Genomic DNA, 23,235 nt, shown 5'->3' on the forward strand with positions numbered 1-23,235 from the left:
CAGCCAGTACTTAAGTACCCTGCCACAGAGTGAAGGGTTCCACACAGTGTCCAACATAGTGAAGGACAAAAGAAAAACATTAAGTACAGAAAAACATTAAGTACAACTTTGGAAATTTCAGAAGACTAAAAATACAAGACCCTAAAAGAGAGAAATTAAAAGATATCACATATAAAGAAATAAACATTTGAAGGGTATTAGATTTTTAACAGCAACACAGGATGCTAGAAATCACTGAAGTAATGCCTTCAAAATGCTAAGTGAAAACCATTTGTATTTTTGTGTAAAATTCTAAGCATAAAAGTCAGTCTGAGGATGGAATAAAGATATATACAGATGTGGAAAGACTGTCAGTTTCCCTGCATCCTTTGATTTCAAAAAGCTAACATATAAGATGCTTCAGCAAAATGGAATAAAACAAGAAAGAGGAAATGAGAAATCCATAAATCATTTGACCAAACAAAGGAGAATGGCAAAGTGAAATCTCATCACTAAGTTATATGGTAGATCTGATGAAGCATTTAAAAAAGGAAAAAAAAAAAAAAAAAGGATGTATTGAAAACTATGCAAATTAAAAACAGGGAAATTATTGACTGAGGGGAAGATGATAAGGGTGTAGAAAAGAACGATAACTAAAGTGCAATATATGTGAAAAAACATCATGTGCCATTCATAATAGTTTTTATTATTATTATTATTATTATTATTATTATTATTATTATTATTTGCTTGTTGCTTTGCAAAAAAACATACTTCAGGATAAGCAGGCTGGACAGGCAGGCTGAGGCAGGACAGGGACATCGTCATACATACTGGATGCCAATTCTAATTTTGGAAATGAATACATAAAAATATTAAAATGCATTTATTCTTTAGAAGTATGAAGGCAGAAATACAGAAGAAACTTCTAAAGATTTTAAAGTAATTTCCTCTGAAATAAAGTTGGAGGGGAGGGGAGGGAAATCTTTTTCTTCCTATATAATTTTCTAATTAAATTTCTGATTGCTTTGGTATAAAAAAAATCAAATGCTCAAATGCAATATATGGAATAGTAGACTGGGCACAAAAATAAGAATAGGCTATAGACACATGACAAGAAGAACCACACTGGTGAGGAAAAGATTCCAGGTGTTTGTTGACGGCTAGTAGCTATTCTGATATCCTTGGTGGTTGCTGGAGCCACTGAGGACCCATATTGTGTTTGTCAATGAAATTATATGTAAATTTATTTCAAGCAAGAACATGGACCATAGATCTTCTAATACAGAAAGCACAGTTTCTAGAAGGTCACACTGCTTCCCTGTATTTCCAATTCTGGTTTTCATGATGCTCCTAAAAATAATAAGCTTAGTATTCAAAATGCATCTGTGTAACTTTTCAAAGTTAGGGCATCACTGGCCATGTTTCAGACTAAATATCATCACAGTTTACTTTCTCTCTTGCCTAATACGGGATTATTCTTGGCAAGAACATGAGGCATGTTCTGCATGTGTCACATTGTTTTATGTATGAGTCTGAGGCCAATTCTGAGAATACAATGTCTGTCCACATGCATTAAAGGAAAATGCTCCGGTTTACTGGGAGGAATTCATATGCATTATTCTAAATTGTTAAGTGCAGGATTTTTTCATTGGCCCATTTCAAAAGCATGTTTAACACCTAAAAAATTGCTAGTGATACTGCAGTTTTCTTCAAATCACAAGGTAGAAAACTAGATATTTTTAATTGTACTTTTAGTATTTCATAAGGAAATACCCTCAAGTAAGCCTCAGGCAAACAATGAGCTGTTGACAGTTCCTCTGGAAAAACTTCATTTGATTATAGTAGTATTTTTTTCCTAAATATTAAAATAAAGCAAGCTAAAGTTTCTAGGATTCATAGAAACTATCACAGGGAGTTTTTCTTTCCTTTTCAACATGTTAGTAAAAAATTGAGCTTAAAGCATAAAAGGCTACTTTCAGCAAAGCTGCTCATGTGCTAATCCAAAAGAAGTTGATCTCTCCTTGGAAAGGATCCTAGAAAACTGAATTAGAGGCAGATTTTTTGGCCACCTTCGCAATGAGTTTCTTCAGCACAGTGGCAGAAATCAATGGTTTCTTTAAATAAAACACTCCAGGGACAGAAGAAATCAGAGCTTGGCTCAGATCCTAGAATTTGTGTTTTTGCCTGTATGATCATTCCTTAGCAAATACTTTCAAAGTCAAATCCTTTTTCTACATTTATAATCAAAAGGAATAAGAACCTAAACTCAGATATAAAATTCTGATTCTTAAAGTATTCTCATCTTGTTGCTATCAAACCTTCATTCTCTGACTCTGATCTATGACAACCAAACTTGTGCCAAATTAACAAGAGTAGCAGTAAACCACTCAACTTCTAGGCTTATTCAAATTATTTCATATTCTGGTGTATGTGGATGTATTTCAGTATAGGTTTTCTATAAGCTATTATGCCTGTTTTTCCTTATACTAATTCATTTATTCACATACCCATCACTTCATTCATTCATTCATTCATTCATTCCATTCATTCTATTCATTCAGCAAAGCTTTATATAGTACTTAACATTCATCAATTACCATAGCTAAGTGCTAAGGAATTTGAGATCTACTTTTTTTCTGACTTTATGCTGATCTTTTTTGAGACATTAATGATATATCTTAGTAATATCATCTAAATCCTATCCAGATGCATGAGTATATTTAACAAATTTTCCCAGCCCAAAATAACTGCTACTAAATAAAAGATAATGGTAGGTAAGAAAAATTATTAATGTTGATTATAACATCATCATCATCGCTAATATATATAATGTATTTATTTGTTTATTTATTCATTAATTTATTATAACTAACATTTAGTGATTGCTAAATTGTTTTAACTGTTTTAGGTTTTTAATACTCCAAATAAAAGTTTAGGAGTTCTAGGACTTGCCCCAAATTATACAAACAGTGATGATAGAACTCTGGCTGTCCAACTCAGGAACTCATGCTTTTCAAGACCATGTTAAATGTGATCACAATAATAATAACATAATGCTGACTAGACAGACTTGCTACTTCATGTTCCTGAACACCGTGGTATAACAATTAGAATGCAACCCATTACTATGAACATTTATATACATGCATTTAAAATTTTTAAATGGTCTGGGGCACCTGGGTGGCTCAGTTGGTTGAGCATCCAACTTTGGCTCAGGTCATGATCACACAGTTCATGGGTTCGAGCTCCGTGTTGGGCTCTGTGTGGACAGCTCAGAGCTTGGAGCCTGCTTCTATCTCCCTCACTCTCTGCCCTCCCCTGCTTGTGCTCTGTCTCTCTCTCTTTCTCTCAAAAATAAAAATACACTTTAAAAAAATAAAAATAAATTTTAATGGTCAATAGCAAACATATTGCAAACATTAGCTTAGCACGTACCACATGCAGGACAGATGAAATATATTTTGTGACATGCACAACAATCCTCTGTAGTGAGTACTACTATTCTTAAACTTGACAAGTAAGGGAGGTAAGGTTCTCAGTTGCTCAGAAACAAACACGGAATCTCACAACAATGCGTTAGGATTTTCTTGTTTCCATAAACATGCTCTAATTGGCATGCTGTACTTCTTCTCTAGTACCAAGAAAAGTGAAAATATCCATGTCTCATTAAAATAGGCTAATTTTTGTTGCCATTGAATTAAATTGCACTGACTAATGACAATTTCCACACAATTAAAATGCAGTGGAGTTCATTAAAAATTGCTTTTTTTTTTTAGGATTTAGTTGTATCCTAACTATTCTTTGAGGAAGATGAAAAATAATTCTTGTTTCAATGCTATCAAAGATACATATTTTTGTAATTATGTTGGTAATAACAGTATTCCAATTTAAGCAGTTATTATTATAGAGCAGTGTTTTTCAAAATGTTTTCCTATGATTATTTGGTTTCCGGAATATGACTTAGGAGCAGTTCCAGGGACACAGGGTAACTCAGGGCAGGCATAGTAATAACTCCCCACATACTTCTTCCCATTGCTCCCAATCCAAGTCTCAAACAAAGAAGCTCTACCTTAAATTATTTCATATCTTAGTTATTCATAGAAGATTCTATTTTTTTAAGTTTATTTTGAGAGACAGAGACAACATGAGTGGGGGAGGGGAAGAAAGAGAAGGAGAGAGAGAGAATCCCATTCAGGCTCTGTCAGCACAGAGCCCAATGCAAGGCTCAAACCCATGAAGCTACAAGATCATGACCTGAGCCGAAACCAAGAGTTGGGCACTTAACTGACTGAGCTACCCAGGTGCCCCACAGAAGATTTTACTTATAAAAAGATCTCTCGAGTTATAGCTATTCTAGTTCTTCATAATTGAGTACACAATGAATACATATTAAGGTATGTGCTTTATGAAGCCTGAGGGTAATTTTTTGAAATTATAATCTCTTCTTTTCTAACAACCTCCTCATGCTATCTCTGTCTTATAGGACAGAAAGCATTGAGTTTCTTCATGCCTCTGAGTCTAAAAAAGCTCTGGATTCTGCTGTGTGATCTAATTAGCAAGACCAGGCAAAACAGATTATCTGATGACATCAGTGTACCTGATCACCTGCAACACCTGTACCCTGGAACTGTGAAGAAGTCACAGGGATAGAGAGAGAAACCCTCACTGACTGCAACTATTTCTCTGTTATCAGAATGGAGAAAGGAAATGGAGATGAAGTTGTAGAAAAAATTATAGGTCTTCCATACATGTATTGTTGCCTGAGATTTGTATATGCCACATTTGGAAAAGATGCCTGGTGGTAATGATAGTGTTATTATGGAAAAGGAAGAAAGCTTCACCAAATTCACATTCCACTACCAAATTCTACTTCTGGTCCCAAGTTAGATTTTATTTTGTGACTTGATTATGCAGCCCCTAAAGAAAAGGTGAAGCATACGGTGCTGTTAAGAATGATCCATGGACCACGCATGGTTCAGACCCATGGCTGCCAGAGACTTTGTTCCAGAAATAACTGGAGAAGTAGTGTGGGGGTCCCAGGGTGTTACTTGAACAGGAAAAATGCAAGATTAACCAGAGCAGCCCCGTCTGTGACTACAGTTTGAACCTTTTCTACTGCTCCCATCCCAGTTCTTAAAAATTAAATCCTATCTAGTTCTTTTCAAGTCTTTCTTTCTAGGCTATCATATCATAAGTGGCCATGGTTGAGGGGAAGGGCAAGTGGGGAGGTTGTTATTTCTCATCAGCTTATTTTAAAGACTCAGGTAGAAATATGAAGGTATTAGTTTTGATTTTTTTTTTTTTTTTTTTTTTTTTTTTTTAGCTAAGATCTTTCTTCTAGTCAGGTCATGCTGACAAGTAAAAATTTATCTTTGATCCATGAAGCATTTAATGGTAATCTATTTTCTTTTTTCTTATCATTATTTTTAATGTTTTTATTTATTTTTGAGAGAGAGACAGAACGTGAGTGGGGGAGGGGCAGAGAGAAAGACACAGGATCCAAGGCAGGCTCTAGGCTCTGAGCTGTCAGCACAGAGCCTGATGTGGGGCTCGAACTCAGGAACCATGATATCATGACCTGAGCCAAAGTTGGATGCTTAACCAACTGAGACACCCAGGTGCCCCTATTTTCTAAATCCTAAACACAATCAATGTGCTATTTTCTCTTCAAAAATTTTCAAAATACACAGCTATCAGTTTTCTCTCTTCCTCTTCTCTAAAGCTAATATAAAAAAATAAAGAAGAAAAAATCACTTATTGTTTGTAATGATAATTTGGAAACTGATTAGAGTTTAGTGAGTGTATGAATATGTGGTTCTCAGTGGGGATGTATGATTTTGCTCCTCTTGCCCCCTGGAAACATTTAACAATTTCCAGAGACGTTTTGTCCTGACAACTGAGGGGACAGATAGAAGCCAGAAATGCTATCAAATATCCTCTCATGCACAGGACAGCATCGTACAACAACGAATTATCCAGCCCAAAATGTCAATAGTGCTAAGATTTAGAAATGTAAGTATAGATACACATTTTTCCAGTTAAGAGAATAAATGGAGTGCCTCTTGAAAGGAAGACTTCATATTACCTAAAACATTTCTTTGTTTTTGGAACAGTCACTCAAATAGCTTCATTTAGTTAGATAAATATAGCATGAGACATATGTGTGGTGCTGACAGTGGTTTGGACAAGACGAGGGCCTATACCTCTCAGGGAATAAACATCTATTACTTGTTTGGTAGCAAGAAATAGGGGTGGTGGTGGATGGATCATACAGCTGTTCTCCACCTGCTGAGGAAGCAACACTACTGATCTCTTGTCTCTTATGGCTGCAGGGTATCTGGTCAAGTGGAAGGGTTAGAAAGCTTTAAGGAGGAAATATTATACTTTCTACTGTGAAGGTTCATCTAATTGAGGGCAAAATATTTTCTTAGTGTTGTTTTTGATTTCCACTTTGCTTTTTATCTAAAAAACATTTTTGTCTCAGGAACTACTCCTCACATGATTATCATCACATTAGTGTAATGGAAGCTTATTAATAATTTTTTTCTTAATTGTTCTTACAATAAAGGAGCAAGAGGTTAATTACTATGAACATAATATCTACCTTCATCTTGTGTTACTATTTGGTTTAACATTCCTGTCACCTCACAAGTAGATCTGAGAATACCCATTACTTTCATTTGTGGAGTAGATTTTTTCCTCCAGAATAGTGATGTGCATAATAAACAGTTCATCTTATATTTGGATAGAATAGGTAACATCTTGTAATTGCCTTCTAAAATGTCATACTCTGCAACTAAAACTATAGGCATATAACGTGCTTTCTTTTCTTTCATTCTTTTGTTTTTTGATTTTTTTGTTTGTTTGATAATTTGGTTCTGACAATGTTCAGTGCCCATTTTGAAAATATTTTACTCATTCATCAATCAATAAATATTTCAGTAGATATTTATTGATTGTTCTGTAAAAGGAATGTGGTAGATCCTGAGAATACAAAAATTAATAAGCAAAGTTCCCATTCTCAAGTTCTTAGTTTTTAATTTTAGAGTATTTTCTCTGCATGAATTAATCATTATTGATATGAAGGCTGACTACAAAGGAAGCTGATCCAACTGTATAACCACTTTCATTTCAGGTAGGCTGTCACATGCTATACATATCAATTGGAAACCATCAAAACCAGAACATTAAGTGATTTCATTCCCTCATTGTGAAATCAATGCCCATTCCAAATTTAGACAGCTAAAAACAGTTTAACTATAAGTTTATGGTTTGTGTGTGTATAAAACAATATTTCTAGTTAATCTTAAGTACTGAAATAAATGTAGGAAGGAATATTTCCTGACATGAAAGAATTGTCATGCCTTTTGTAGTGATATAATCCTAACAGACTGTCTTCAATAGATATGCTAAGAAATCAAGTTCTCTAAAGCCACCAGTGAAATCACTAATGACAAGCTTTGTGTAGTTTTGAATGGGTTGTGAAACTTAAGTTATTTTCAAATATACTTAACATGAACATAATCACTTTTGATTATTTTAAGTGCTATAATTTTATGGAAGCAAATATTTTAGTACATGGCCTTCCATTCTATATTCTTTTAAAATGCTATCCTAAAATTTTTCAACCATTTGAATAAAATTAAATTTCTATTTCAGTGGGAGTTCAATAATTAATACACACTTCAACTATAAAATATTACAATAAAGTTTGAGTCAAACTTAAGACAAGTTAATGATTTCATCTATTTAAATAACCACAGTAATGATAACTCAGCTAAATCAAGTCTGTCTCCATATTTTTGCAGTTTACAACCTAAATCAAATATGCACACAGATACAAACACATCCAATAAACTTTGAATGCATTTGTTACAAAGCTTAAAAACAGGAAATATTTTAGGATATTTGGAGAAAAATAGAAGTTAATTAAAACACAATTAATTAGTGACATTTTACTAAATAATGTATACATTATTTATGTGCCATATATGCCTATAATGTATCAGAATAGTTACCCAGATTAGTGAAAACCAGCCAACAAAGTCGTGTAACTCTATAGAAAAAATTGACAGGTAGATCTGGGAAACTGGAAAGCCCAGAGATCCTACCCAACTAGGATAGGTTGCCAATGCCTGGCAACCTCTGAGATCTGAAATCAAATTTCATTCCTGCCTTTCATTCCTTATTTAATAGTTATTTATTAACCAGCTATTTACGGTCCAGTTACTGTGCTGAGTGCCAGGGAGATACTCAACAGGGAATAAGACAGACAAGTCTCTGAACCCATGAAGCTTACAATCTAGTTAGGGATACAGAAAATCAATATGTAAAACAACTATACAATAAAAATGGGTGCTTTGGCAGATAATACTTGGGTGGAATTTCTTTAGATGGTTCAGAAGTGTTTACTTAAAGAGATGACTGTTCATCTGTGACTTGAGTAATGGGCAAGGCAACATGGGGACAGTGGAGAAGGAACACTCTAAGAGGAGGATACACTTCCAGTTAGAAGGAACAGTAAGATTAAAGGCCATAACATAGAAAAGCTTTTTTAGAAAGTTTCAGGAGTGATAGTGCATCAAAGAGAAAGTAACATTGAGAGGATAGGAAGGCAGGTATTAGGTAAGATAGAGGAAAACAGGCAAGAGCCCAAACATGCAAGCCCATTGCTGGTTAACAGTGACAAGGAGTCTGTAGTTTATTCTCAGAGTAAAAGTAAGCCACTGAAGAACCTTTCAATAGAGAACTGATTTCATGCAGCACACTATAGATCACCCTGACCAAAGTGTGAAGAATATTTAGAAGGAGGCAATGGATAATTGCAACAGTGCAGATAAAAAAATGATGAAGACTTGGGGGTGCCTGGGTGGCTTAGTCGGTTAAGCGTCCGACTTTGAATCAGGTCATGATCTTGCAGTTTATGAGTTTGAGCCCTACATCAGGCTCTGTGCTGACAGCTCAGAGCCTGGAGTCTGCTTCGGATTCTGTATCCCCTTCCCTCTCTGCCCCTCTCCTGCTCATGCTCTCTCTCTCAAAAATAAACAAACATTAAAAAATATTATCAAGACTTGTACCAGGATAGTTTCAGAGGAGACAGAGAGAAACAGCAGATGGAAGATGAAATTTTAGAAAGGACTTTCTGCTAGAGCTTGAAGGTAAAGGATAAAGAAATGGGAGTGGTCAACGATGACTCTCAGTATAGGTAGATAACAGTTAACACCTGAATTAGGAGAGACTATGGGAAGAGGTATGTAGGAGAGGGGCATAGATAAATGAGGTGTTGTTGGTAGTAGTAGGAGACCAGAAATTTTGTTTTAGACATGTTAAGTTTAACATATGCATGAGGCTTACAAGAGAAGATAAAACTCCCTAATTCCACATGATATTAATAAAAACTGTGTTGGTTGTGGACCATGGAAACCAGACTGGACTGGATTGAAGGGTAAATGTCAGGTAACAAAACTGAAATCCCATGTACAGAAAAACTTAAAGATGTTTGGCTCTGAAGAGGAGCAGAATGAAACTAATACAAGACCTAAAGCCTGGGGGAAATGGTACAGAAGAGAGAGAGAGAGATGAATAATCTAAGAAAGAAAGGTAGGAAAGAAGGGTACAAGTAGAGCATCTGCCTTTGGATGGAGTGGGTCAAGTCCTCTAAGTAGCAAGAGGGATATACTATTCCTCTTGAACTCTTCCCTTCTGACTTGGGACATTCTCTCATAAACTTTCTCTACTTCCCCTATAAGCAACTTATCATTATCATGCCATGGCTATCCACAGTTAACAAACGGAAGTCTCCAGCTATGCTTAACTCTCACCTTTCTAGGATTTATTTATTTTGTTTTTGACAATCAGAGAGCTGCTATCATTAATTTGTTCTAATTTGATCAATTATATAAGAAATCATCTCATACTACATTTGCAATGTTTCAATTATTCTGTTACAATCTTGCAAAAGTTTAACCTTTTTCTAAAAAAACAAACTTTTTAACTTAAATTTGGGAAAATGAATTAGCATCATATTTCTTCACAGAAGCATGATAATTAATTTTTAGTGAATGTTCCCATAGAAATAAACATGTGGAAGAGGATTATCAAGCAATTAACATTTAAATGGTTTCTAGAACTTTTCTACTATTGAATCTATGGATGCGTCCATAATGTATTCATTTCTAATGGCATATGGTGATCAATGAGGCTTTAACAATTAAAGCAACCTTCAAGGTCATACAGAGAGAAAGCCAAAGCTGCAGAAACTGACAACTTTAGAGAATTTCATGTGTACAATCTAAATGATATACATACCACCTATGAAGACCCTTTTGGAGGTATGCCACATTTCCCAGTTAGAATGCTTTGAAACTTAATTTTGCTACTGCTCTATCACTTTAACTTGAAATTTGCTATCTTTTAATATCTTCTGGTTATAAAAAAGACCATACTAGAAAAGATACTTAGCTATCTTTTTGGAGAAAGTTTGAGGTCAACAGAAAGATGTTACATATTTTAAAACTAAGAATACACAACATAAAAAGCAAATACAGACTTGGAATTTGATTCTGAATTCATTCCATTGAACATACAATGAGAATCAACATTAAACAATGCATTAGTTATTCTTTGGAATCCTTTTATACAAAATCACTTTCCACTAATAGAAGGAACTTTAGAAATAATTCTTAATAAATCATTTTCAACTTATGAAAGGAATCCAAAAACATTTGTGAGAGTTGAATTTAGTGTTAATTTTCAGAAAGAAAATAATGATATTTTAAATGTTTCTTACAACCCATCATACAACTGATTCCTAACATGTGACTTTCCTGACATTTTTATTTGATAAGTTAATTACACTGTTGTAGTGGTCTACTTCAAAAGAAGAAAGAAAAAGAAAGAAAGAAAGAAAGAAAGAAAGAAAGAAAGAAAGAAAGAAAGAAAGAACACACCAAAATGAAAGAAAGAAAGAAAGAATACACCAAAATGAATCATACTCCTTCAAGTTCATGAGTATTAAAATTTACCATTCAAACACTGTTTAATATTGCAAGTTTCTCTTGCAGTGACTGGTATAATCTTGTTTTATCTATTTTACCAAGACTTTTCTTTAGTCTCTGCTTTCTTATATGTAATACTAAAATTAAGAATTACCCACTTTCAGAGAAATCCTTTTGCACTGTTGGTGGGAATGCAAACTGGTGTAGCCACTCCAGAAACAGTATGGAGGTTCCTCAAAAAATTAAAAATAGAATTACCTTATGACCCAGCATTTGCACTACTAGGTATTTATCCAAAGGATATAAAAATGATGATTTGAAGGGGCACCTGCACTCTAATGTTTACAGCAGCACTATCAACAATAGCCAAATTATGGAAAGAGCCCAAATATCCACCTACAGATGATGGATAAAAAAGATATACACACACACACACAAACACACACACACACACACACACACACACACACACACACACACACACAAATAATAATACTACTCAGAGATCAAAAAAGAATGAAATCTTCCCATTTGCAACAATGTGGATGTAACTAGAGCGCATTATGCTAAGCAAAATAAGTCTGTCAGAGAAAGACAAATACCATATAATTTCACTCAAATTTTAAATTTAAGAAACAAAGCAGATGAACATAGGGAAGGGAAGCAAAAATAAGATAAAAACAGAGAGGGAGACAAACCATACGAGACTCTTAAATACAGAGAACAAACTGAGGGTTGATGGGGGGGGTGCGATGGGGGAAGGGCTAAATAGGGGATGGGCATTAAGGAGGATACTTGTTGGGATGAGCACTACGTGTTATATATATATATAAGTGATGAATTACTAAATTCTACTCCTGATATCATTATCACACTATATGTTAACTAACTCAGATTTACATTTAAAAAAATGTAAAAAAAAAAAAAGAATTATCCACTTTCAACTTGTTTTCAGTATGTTTATAATAGTATCAGAGACAGAGTTCACCTTTTGGCAAAGAGGAAAATGAAGAAGCCAAACAGGATGTGAGTCAAGCTATATATTAAGCAGCAGAAAGATTCAAATATGAGGAATTTTTAACTCGAAGGCATTTATATCAGAGTCTCTCTCTTATTAGGGGAGAGCACAAATCAGCATCTAAAATAAGGCAGATTTCAGATCAAATTCAAGAACATGGGTAATCAACAGCTACCCATTAAAATCTTCATTTATGCTGTGCTAGCCTTTATTTCCATAAGTAGTTGGACCTCTGTAAGACATACATTTGGATGGCTCAGAAGCTGCCACTGAATGGTCATGATTCCAGCCATTACTTCTTACTTCCTAAGAGCGTGTGTTTGGAAGAATGAAGCCAACTCTACTTTATGATCTCGTTTATTTCTAGCCTATGATATTTTCTTGGTTAAAAAAGTATATATATTTTTATCTAAAAAGAGAATGGCTCAGGCTTCTGTTTTTTGTGTACTTAGAATTTTTATACCCTGGATGTGTGGTAAAATACCTAGATGTAGTCCTTTCCTATAAATGCACATGCACGTAGCTGCTAAATGCTGTTTATGGTACTTTCTGCAAACTTCTGCTGATGATCCTACCTAAAATATCCCCCAAACTCTGAAGGTTCATGTGACCGCAGGCTGAACGCCAGTGGCCTAATTTCAGCTTTGATTTCTGTAATGACTAATGCCTTGTTTAAGGGAAAAACAAAAACTCTGGTGTTTAATATATACATTAAGTACAACTGGAACCAACTGTGTGTTCCTCTGAATGTATAACAGCAGTAATATTTTCTGAGATTAATTTCAGTAATTTTGTAATAGGTAATGCATTTTTAGATGTTCAAATAAAATGATGGAAAATGCCCTACTTTTAAGAGTATTATTAACTTGTGTTTTAAAATAATTTCTAAAAGGTAGTCGGTACAGAACTTATTGGAGTATTTGTATAAATGGAGTCAACAACCTATAACTTTAAAAATGCTTAATTCCAAATTGGATTAACTGGGCTTTGTAGATTACACTTTAAAATTCTCTTTTCCAAAGTGATCCAATTTCACTCCTATTCTCTATAGTTTGCTTTGAACGAATATATGCCATCGGGGAAAAAGAAAAGTAGGTTTGTGTTAGAGGAACATTTCGCTGATTGTATAAATATAGTTTTAGAATCAAAATCAATTGTTCATTGTTTATTTTGTTCAACTTTAAATAAAATCATTATTCCATTGGCATGTTTTTCTTGACACTACTGACAGTGGTTAATGAAAAGATTAATGAAATAATGTACACATTTCATTAGAGAAAAAAATGTTTACTTTTGAAAAGTGTTTAAATGGTTTCTTTCTTTTCTTTTCCACCTCACTGATTTTCCAGCATTCTGTGCCAAAGCAATCCTGCCCTGGTTGACACATGTCAAGTCCTTGGTGTTATTATTAATGTCTTAAAAAGAAGTACAAAACTTTGATGCTTACTGTGTTAACAATGTTCCAATTGTCCTGGTTCATATATATATATGAATGATGTCTCTGTTTATACACACAGACACACGTATGTTATTTCTTTCTGTTTTAAATGCACAATATGCTGCATTTTTATGTTTTCTATCAGTTAGACAACAAGTCTAAGGTTTACAGTGTGAAGACCAAATAATTTATCATTCATAGGCATTGTGTACCCATACTTTAGGTAAGACATTATCTGTTGGGATACGTTCAGTTATAAAAACACAATGGAATGAAATAATTATAGTCTGTAATAAGATATTGTATATATTTCAAGCAAGTTATAATTACTGAATAAACAGTATAAATATATTAATTTATATTTTCTTCTTAAAAGCAGTCCAGTAACTCCCTCAGATCCAAGATAAAAGACATATAAATACTGTGATTCAAATTACAGACGCTTTCTGATTACTTTTGTCTTTATCTGAAAAGGTAAAGAGTTATCTTACTTTCCCTTATAGAAATAGTTCTCATCCTGTCTATTCCACATTGTTTCAATTAATTTCTTCCCAGATGCAAAGCTAGAAAATCTTATGCAGTGCCCTTTGCCATTAGGTGTGTTCACATGACTAAGTTCTAGCCAACAGAAGGCCAACAGAAGTGAGACATGCTACTTCTAGGACTTTCTCCATTAAACCATCCAACCATTTTCTGCCATGTTAACTGGAGAGTCATGTTTTCAGCCAAAAACACATGCCACATTGAAACTAAAAAACTTGAATAAAGTTGGATAAATGAACTCTACAAAGATGTGATCAGGATGTAGGAAAGCCACATGGGATAGTTTTGTTTTCCAGGACCACAACATAGTTAGTCTGATATCACTTCTGTATCTAAAGGGTACCAAGAAGAAAAGAGCAGAACCTAGAGGAGAAGGATAGCTGCCAGGAGCTGAGACCTTCACTAGAGAGAATGAGCCGGTCCCTGGGACACCACACAAGGCCAAGGGAACATATAGCTTGACATTAATTGCTTGCTTTTCGAATTTCCTGTCAGTGTTCCCCATTGACTATCTAATAGGAAGCCAGAGGACAAGGGAACTTATATTAGTTTGCTAGACCTGCCTCAACAAAGATGCACAAACCAGGTGGCTTAAATAAATGGAATGTATTGTTTCACAAATTTGCGGTCCTGAAGTCCAAGATCAAGGGTTGGTTCCTTCTGAGGGCTGTGAGAGAAGACTCTGTTCCAGCTCTCTCTCCCTCACTTGTAGATAGCAACCTTCTCCTTGTGACTTTACATTGTCTTCCAACTGTGTGTGTCTCTCTGTGTCCTAATTTCCTTTTTTCATAAGGTCATATTGGATCAGGGCTCAATCTAATGACCTCAGTTCAACTTCATTACCTCTTTAAAGACTCTATCCCCAAATAGGTCCACATTCTGAGATACTGGAAGTTAGGACACCTAAATTCTATAGGAACACACTTCAACTTGTTACAGAGCCCATAATGTAATTTACACAGGTCAATTTTGAAAGACCTTCAGAGAAGAGACTGTGGAGTAGATCTGGAGAGGTGTAGAAATTTAGAGTCTATTGTATACTGTAGCTTAGCATAGCCTATTAAGAAAAGTGAATACTTCTTTGATCACATTACCTGTTCCCTTACTTAAAAATTCTCCAGTCAGTCTCTATTGCATATGATGTAGTTCACAGTTCTTACTGCAGCATTTGATGACCTACACGATCTGACTACCATTGCATCTGCAGACCTTATCCTCACTCTTTCCCACCTAACTGGTCTCAACTACACATTATTCCTTTTCTCTTTTGATACTATTCCCTAAGGAGCATCCTCCTATCATCATCTAATAGAAACAATGTCAGTATGGTACAGGCTTTGTATCCAGTTGAAAAACATATTTGTTACATCATTTGAAAAAATACTTGTTAATGTGTGAGTTTCATTGGCATGTGTCCATCTTCTTAAGTCCCATTTACTATTCTTATATCCACTATGGTCTTTCTCAAAACTCACTATAATTTATTGTATATCCACATGACTAACCACTAACAGTAACTGGTAAATGATTCTCTTAAGTGTAACTGAAGATGTTCTCATTTGCTGTTTTATTTGATCTGTACAGCTCTCGGTGTAGGAGGTGCTTACAGCAAATCAAAGTTCCAAACCAACAAATTCTCCATGAGGTAGCTCCAGCACAACTGGTAGAGTTTATACAATTTAGTTACAAATCAGGATGTAGACTAAGAGTGTAAGACTGAGACAGGAAATGAATGATTTTTTTAAAGGCAGGAATGTATTTTTAATTGATAGGCATGTAAAAAAAAACTTTTGGGGCGCCTGGGTGGCTCAGTCGGTTAAGTGTCCGGCTTCAGCTCAGGTCGTGATCTCGCAGTTCATGAGTTCAAGCCCCGCGTCTGGCTCTGTGCTGATGGCTCAGAGCCTGGAGCCTGCTTCAGATTCTGTGTCTCCTCCTTTCTCTCTGCCCCTCCCCTGCTCATGCTCTGTCTCTATCTCTCAAGAATAATAAATAAACTTAAAAAAAAAAAAAAACTTTTAAGGCCCATAACTGAGGAGGTCAGAAGAGGCTATTTCTATCTTTGAATTCCAAATCCTATCTCTCTCCAAGAACGAAGGTAAATATTAAGTAGGGCTTTAAAGGAAAAGTCCCATAAAATATATACATATATACATATATATATTAAATACAAATCCTGTAATACTATAATGTATTAATACACAATTATATCATGATATATAATAATAGATGCAATCATGTTATATATGCAATGATGTTTGTAACACAAGTAATGTGAGGTATATAATATAAAATATATATAATTATGGTAAATATACGAATAGACATGGATAAAGTGCTACATCACACTCTCAGATTTGGGTTTGCCTGAAAATATATGCACCACTATCTTAGATTATCTCAGCTCCTTATGGTTCAATACATCTACAGTATTCAGGAGTGGAGTAACAAATGTACACCTATTTGTATTTCTTTTTCTTCTTGATATACTATATGCTGTTGTTCACTAGCCTAACATCACTGCATGGTCCTATTTTCACTTTCCCTTCTGTCATTAAAAGATGAGCAACAGCTATAGCTAATTTCCCACTAAAAACTAAAATAGTTTTTAGTATATGTGCTCCTTAGTATCTTTATTATGCCAGTGTATATTTCACCTGATTTAAAAATTCCATATTTTCCTTCCTGCTTTTGTTAAGTTAAGCAATCCACACTTCTTTTTTTAAAAGGGCCATGCTGCTCTGCAGAACATCTTGTCTTTCCTTGTTCTAAAAAATAATGAGCTCAGTTACTTTTTCTTGGAGGATATTTGTTTCACTCTTTGTAAGAGTACTTCATCATGGTCTGAGTGAAACCTTGCTATTCTTTTTCTTATATTTCCATAAAAGCATTTGAGGAAAGATGCTTCTCCTATATTCATATTCAAGGGTAATGTCATTCAAGAGAAACAACATAAAAGAGTGTAGAGCTGGGAGTGAAATGTGCAACTACCATTTATCTTTACTTTAAAGAGTATATTAATGGTTAAAAAAATTATTGGCGACAGCATTCTTGAACTGAGTTAAACTTAAAATTAAAGATAGATTTTCCCCTTTTACCTCTGGAAGCATATTTTAAAGGTATAGGAAAATAAAATTAATGGAACCCCACTCTTGTTCTTTATAGATGATAATTGCAGACAAAAGCATATTTGTATAAATTTCCCATTACTTCAAATAAATCAAAAACTTGTGAAGAGATATTTCTGATTTTTTTTTTCAACGTTTTTATTCATTTTTGGGACAGAGAGAGACAGAGCATGAACGGGGGAGGGGCAGAGAGAGAGGGAGACACAGAATCGGAAACAGGCTCCAGGCTCTGAGCCATCAGCCCAGAGCCTGATGCGGGGCTCGAACTCACGGACCGCGAGATCGTGACCTGGCTGAAGTCGGACGCCTAACCGACTGCGCCACCCAGGCGCCCCGAGATATTTCTGAATTTAAAGAACTTAGACCAGATACAGACAGATTATCAACTACTTCTTGATAAAAATTAAAGCAACAAATTGTAGGTAAGTTGCAAAAAAGTCATAGAACATAGAAAGTGATTTTTTTAGTTGTTAAACACCTTTAAAAGTTACTTGTGACGAGGAGAGTGAAAAGTATGTGTTCTTGGGATTTTTAAATGTTTTACATTTAATGTTTATTTTATTTAAAATTTTTTTTAATATTTTTTTTTTTTATTTTTGAGAGAGAGAGAGTGAGTGAGTCAGGCACAGAAAGCAAGGGAGACACAGAACCCAAAGCAGGCTCCAGGCTCTGAGCTGTCAGCACAGAGCCCAAGCGGGGCTCGAATTCATGAACTGTGAAATCATGACCTGAGCTGAAGTCAGACGCTTAACCTACTGAGTCACCCAGGTGCCCCTTAATGCTTCTTTTAAAGAAGATTTTAAATAGTATGTTGTCACTTTTAAAACACTGGCTGGACATATTATAGTAGAAAATAATGATCAGGTTAGAAGGCAGAAGGTCATGGTTCTAATCTTGCCCTCTGTTAAAAAGAAAACCACGGGCTAAAAATGGTGTCACTTAGGCCAAGTCAGCAAAGAGTTACTACCTAAACTAACTGCAGTTTTAACCCCCTGGAATATAACCTTTAACCAGTCAACATGTAATTCTTGATCAATACTAGGAAATTTACTGATAGACCCTTTCTATTCCTCTTTGGAGGGTAACCTTGCCTAAACAATGTATTCCTTGTTAATAAATTCCTCTTTTTAATGCCCTCTCTCTGCCTTTAAAAATCTTTCTTTTGTTTGGGGCTCCTGGGTGACTAGCAGGTTGAGTATTCGACTCTTGATTTCAGCACGGGTCATGATCCCAGGATCATGGGATTGGGACCCGTGTCAGGCTCTGTGCTGAGTGTGAAGCCTGCTTAAGATTCTCTCTCTCTCCCTCTCTATCGCTCTCACCAGCTCACAGGTGCACTCGATCTCTCTAAAAGAAAAAATAATTATTTTGTTTACCTCAGCAGAAATCCTCTCTACTTGCTAGAGGGGATGCTGCTCAACTCAAGAATCATTTAATAAGGCCAAACAGATCTTCAAATTTACTCAGCTGAATATTTTTTTAACACTTCCTACTGTCTAACAATGTGATCTGGAGGAAGATGTCTACCTTCTCTGAGCCTCAGTTTTCAAATATGCAAAATGAGTGTTATGGACTGAATTATGTCCCCTGCAAAATTCATATGTTGAAGTCCTAACCCCCAGTGCTTCAGAATGTGACTATATTTGAAGATGGGGTTTTTAAAGAGGTAGGAAATTAAAATGAGATGATTGATGTCTTTATACGAAGAGGAATTTAGGATACAGATACACCAAGGAAAATGATGTGAAGACACAGAGAGAAGACAGCCATCTACAAGACAAGGAGAGAGCCCTCCAAAGAAGCAAACCTGCTGACACCTTGATCTCAGCCTTCCAGCCTCCAAAATTGTGAGAAAATCAATTTCTGTTGCTTAAGCAGCCAATCTGTGGTACTTGTTATGGCAGCCTGACCAAACCAATATAATGGGCTTTATCAATCTCACTATGATTACATACAGTTATATGCTGTTTAATGTGTGTGAATTTTGTTCTTACATTAATCTTTCATTGGGCAGGTTATTTAAAATTCTTATCTTCATCTTATCTTGAATATACAGCAGTTCTTTTAGGGTTAAGAGAACAAATTATTTATGTTTCTACAGCATGGATCATAGGGTCTATACCTTAAAATTTATTCATAGGTTTGGAATAAGAGCAGCCTTGGAATTGTGCCATTTTTTTCAAAACTATGTCTTTTTCTGTATTTAATCTATCTCTCCATTTTGCATCCGGAAAATGTACATAATAATTAGAATTGTTCTTAACAATAAATAAATTCATATATGTTACAAATTTACCACCTGACACATTATTGGTGCCTAATAAACTTTAAGTATGATTACTGTATCCTCAATGATTTTTTTAACTCTTTTGCAACATACCCCAGGCCAGAAATGGTTCTCACATCACTTCTTATCTGTCTTTGTTTCGTCCAGGGGCTAAAATATGTCTTTTACAACTTATTTTTACTGCTGCCCTAATGCTCATATACCTGCTTTCCTTCCAGATGATGGTAGTCTCTGCCCAGGAAAATTGTTATCTCGGCTAAGATGGAATTTACCAAAGTGCATTGCCCCCAGTGTTAACTATTCAAGAGGTTAAATGCTAAAAAAAAATATTAAAGGATTCTGTGCTTATATTTTGAGTTAAGCAAAGAAAGTAAGACCTTACTAAATGTATCTTAGAGGTCTTAAAAAGCTCCTGTGTATTTTGAGCAGTCAAAGGTGGTATATGTCATGTAGCCTTTCCTCAATTTAGTTGACAATAGATTGTTTTTTGGTCAGTTTTCTAAAAGATATGAAATTCTTGGAGGACAGAATTTGGAAAGTTCTGGCTGAAAGAGGGTTCAACGCCCTTAAAACTTTCCAAATAACTTCTTGCCTCATCCCTGTTTTAGCCTTTTTGCTTTCCTTTTTATTGGATTTAAATAGATAATTATTATTATTAAATAATCAGCTATTGTTGTAACCAAATAACGTATTTTAGTCTCCATACTGAATTAGGTCTGTGGTATGTGTTTTAAAGTACCATTTAAGTAAAAAACAATAGTAGAGGGAGGCAAAACACATAACACAAAGGTATTAATTCTATATTAAAAAATAAGCTTTGCCATAAGTCAAGGAAGGATAATTAAGGGAAAACATCATTTTCACTTATCCAGATAGGCAAAATTACACCTGATGTTGGTGAGAGTTTTGGGATAGAGTCACCTTCAAACAGAGCTTTTGGGAATAGAGCAATAAATTTTCGTTATTCTATCTTGACTATGGTATAATGAATCATTTTAAATTTCTTCTTTATGTTTTTCTGGATGTTCCAAATTTTCCACAGTGAATATGTTTAACTTTGCTTATCAAAAGAAATACCACTTTATTTGCTTTTTATGATTTCTCTAATTTGAAAATAATATGAAGGTTTAATGACTTCTTTGTAAAGCTGCTTATATAATTTCATAGATAATATAACCCTTTAACATTCTTTCCTCAGCACTATTTTAAGGACATAGAGAAAAGGCAAAATGGCTTGATAAACATCAATTCACAATCAAGTGCATGTGAATATCTCAGATACCAGGATACTCGGATAACCTCGACTTTAAAGGGCAAAAACAACATCCAGAGGAACAGTCTCTGTTACTTATAATAATGGTAAGTCTACAAGAAAATAGATATATATTACCTGATAAACAGTGTATACTTTTGTCCATCAAACACTTTAATGGTAGTGTTAATGCTTTTCAATTTTGCTTCACCAGCACAGAAAAAGTGGTACTATAAGAAAAAAAAAGTTTCCTTCAGTTTCCCACAACGAAATTGACACATATTTGCATTAGACTTAGAATTTACCAATAGTTTTTATATTGCTTTGGAGACAAAGTGTCTGAAACTTAAGAGAAGTGACAGTTCAGGGTATACAACTAATAAAGTGTAGAATTAAAATAAATAAATGTATAAGTATTATATACATATACATGCATCATCTATTTGTACATGCACACAGACACACAGACACTTCTAGTTTCTGTTCCAATATTCTGGGGAACATGGTTGAGAAAGGCAGCTTTTTCTGCTAGCAGAAAGTGAGTATTATTAGCAAGCTTCCTTACATACTACCAATTGAGCAACGTGAAGATCAGTGAATACAGTGTAGAGGGTGATGTTAAAGTCCAAGGAAGGAAACATTGAAGATTATGGAGGTTAACCATTTATTCTAAGCTTCCTGAGGCTGGGGGGGGGGGGGGTCTTTGTAGGGTTACTACTAATTGAGCCAAGTTATATTTTAAAAGGGGGCAGATCATGTCTCTATCATGTCTCTAACAGGTACATTTGATCAGGACTCCCTGAGAATTCCACAGGTAGGATTCAGTGACCTATTCACCCTCTTCACAGCATATGTCTGCATGTATATTAGTTATAGGACAGCTATACTTTCCCAGAAAGGGGCTTATCATATCAGCAAGAAATGAATAACCCACATATACGTCAAAGAAACACAGCTGCATGGTGTTGCATAATTCCTGTGCATCTAGCTATATTTAAGTTGAAATCCTAAAACCCACGTTGGGTCCAAAGATAAATATTATGCTACATATTTTAATTTTATGATAGATTACAAAAGATTGCAAAAGATTCCTTAAAAAATTATCTACTACAAGTTGGCTTTAAGAAATATGTTAAATAGTATATTTAAATGTTAATGATAAAATGATAAAATGTTAATAATTCCCTTTTATCTCCAAAGCTGTCAAACGAATATAAAATATTTAATGGATCATTCTATTATTTTTACTTGAATCTTTTTATTATAAATAGCTCCTTTATGACATATACAGATATATATGTCACATATATATGTCATATAGATATATATATATATATCTATATGACATATATAGACATATATAACATATTATATATTATATTATATATATAAAAGCTACTATTTATTGAGTGATTACTTGGGTGTCACAGAGTTTTAAAACATTTTATAAATATCAACTGATTCCTTCCTTACAATACAACATAAAAAACAAAACTCTATGAAGTAGGAACTATTCTTTTATTAGCTCCATTATTCAGAGATGTAAACTAAAGTGAAGTGATTTGCTGCTAGCCAGGGAGGCACAGTGATTTGCAACACAGACAGTAAGTCTGGTGTCAGGTATTTGAGTCCCAACAATGGATATTATGTATGTACTTAACTTCCTTGTTATTAGAGCCAGTAAAGTGTTTTTAAAAGCTATTTCAAAAAATAAAAATTAAAATTAAGTTTCATATTATTAAACTTTCCTAAAACTTGTGATTTCCTAAAAAGATTGACTAACAATTCTGCATTTCTAGAATAGGTCTTAAATTATGATCACTGCAAAATTTCAACCATAAATATGTCTTTTTGTGAAAATTGTAATGTAAATGCATTCCCCATATGATTATACTTTTAAAATAGATGAAGAAATTGGAGCATAGTCTCACAAATCATAGTGGAACAAGAAAAATCTTAAAATCATGAAGACAGAGTAACACTGAAATTTCCTTTAAATCATTGCAAGGAAGCAGTGATGTGAGCAGAACGAACATGAATTTTGGATTTACACAACAAAGTAAAAATTCCTTATCTACCATTCTTAAAGGAGTCCTAAGAGCATGTGTAATACTGAACTCTGTGAGAAGCCTCGCTTGTCTGCATGATTTTTGCAAAATGCAGAGAGAAAATATCTAACCTTCACATTTGATTCATGTCCCAGACATCCTTCTACATGTTTATATGCATTTACTTATTTACTCATTGTATTACATTTACTCCCCAACATTTATTCATTTATTAACTTGAGCTTCACAACAATCTTTATTACCTTCATTTTACAAGTGAGTAAATTTAAGCACAAAGTGCTTAAGTGACTTGCAAGTTCTCAAAGCTCCTAAGTAGCAGAGCTGGGCTCCAAACTCTGACTCCAGAGATGACGATCTTAATACATTTCTTAAGATGGAGCCTTATACATAATTTCAATTCAGTAAATGATAGTAATTATTATTACAGACATGAGTATATATCCTTTGTCATAAAACCTGAAGTAAAGAAATTCTACAAGCCTTTTCTCTCATTATGATTTTATAATTCCTCAATGTCTTGATTC

General features: G+C 34.4%; 1 protein-coding gene across 1 annotated transcript in view; it reads right to left on the bottom strand.

Moving 5' to 3' along the window:
- LOC123609903 (protein eyes shut homolog) overlaps positions 1–23,235 on the bottom strand; it is a 187,880-nt gene that overhangs the window by 151,715 nt on the left and 12,930 nt on the right. The window contains exon 3 of the mRNA XM_045500915.1: positions 20,781–20,872. Coding sequence (XP_045356871.1) covers positions 20,781–20,872 — 92 coding nt within the window. The remainder of the gene's footprint in view (positions 1–20,780; positions 20,873–23,235) is intronic.

This window comes from Leopardus geoffroyi, chromosome B2, assembly GCF_018350155.1.
Source record: "Leopardus geoffroyi isolate Oge1 chromosome B2, O.geoffroyi_Oge1_pat1.0, whole genome shotgun sequence".
NCBI classification, from domain to species: domain Eukaryota; kingdom Metazoa; phylum Chordata; class Mammalia; order Carnivora; family Felidae; genus Leopardus; species Leopardus geoffroyi.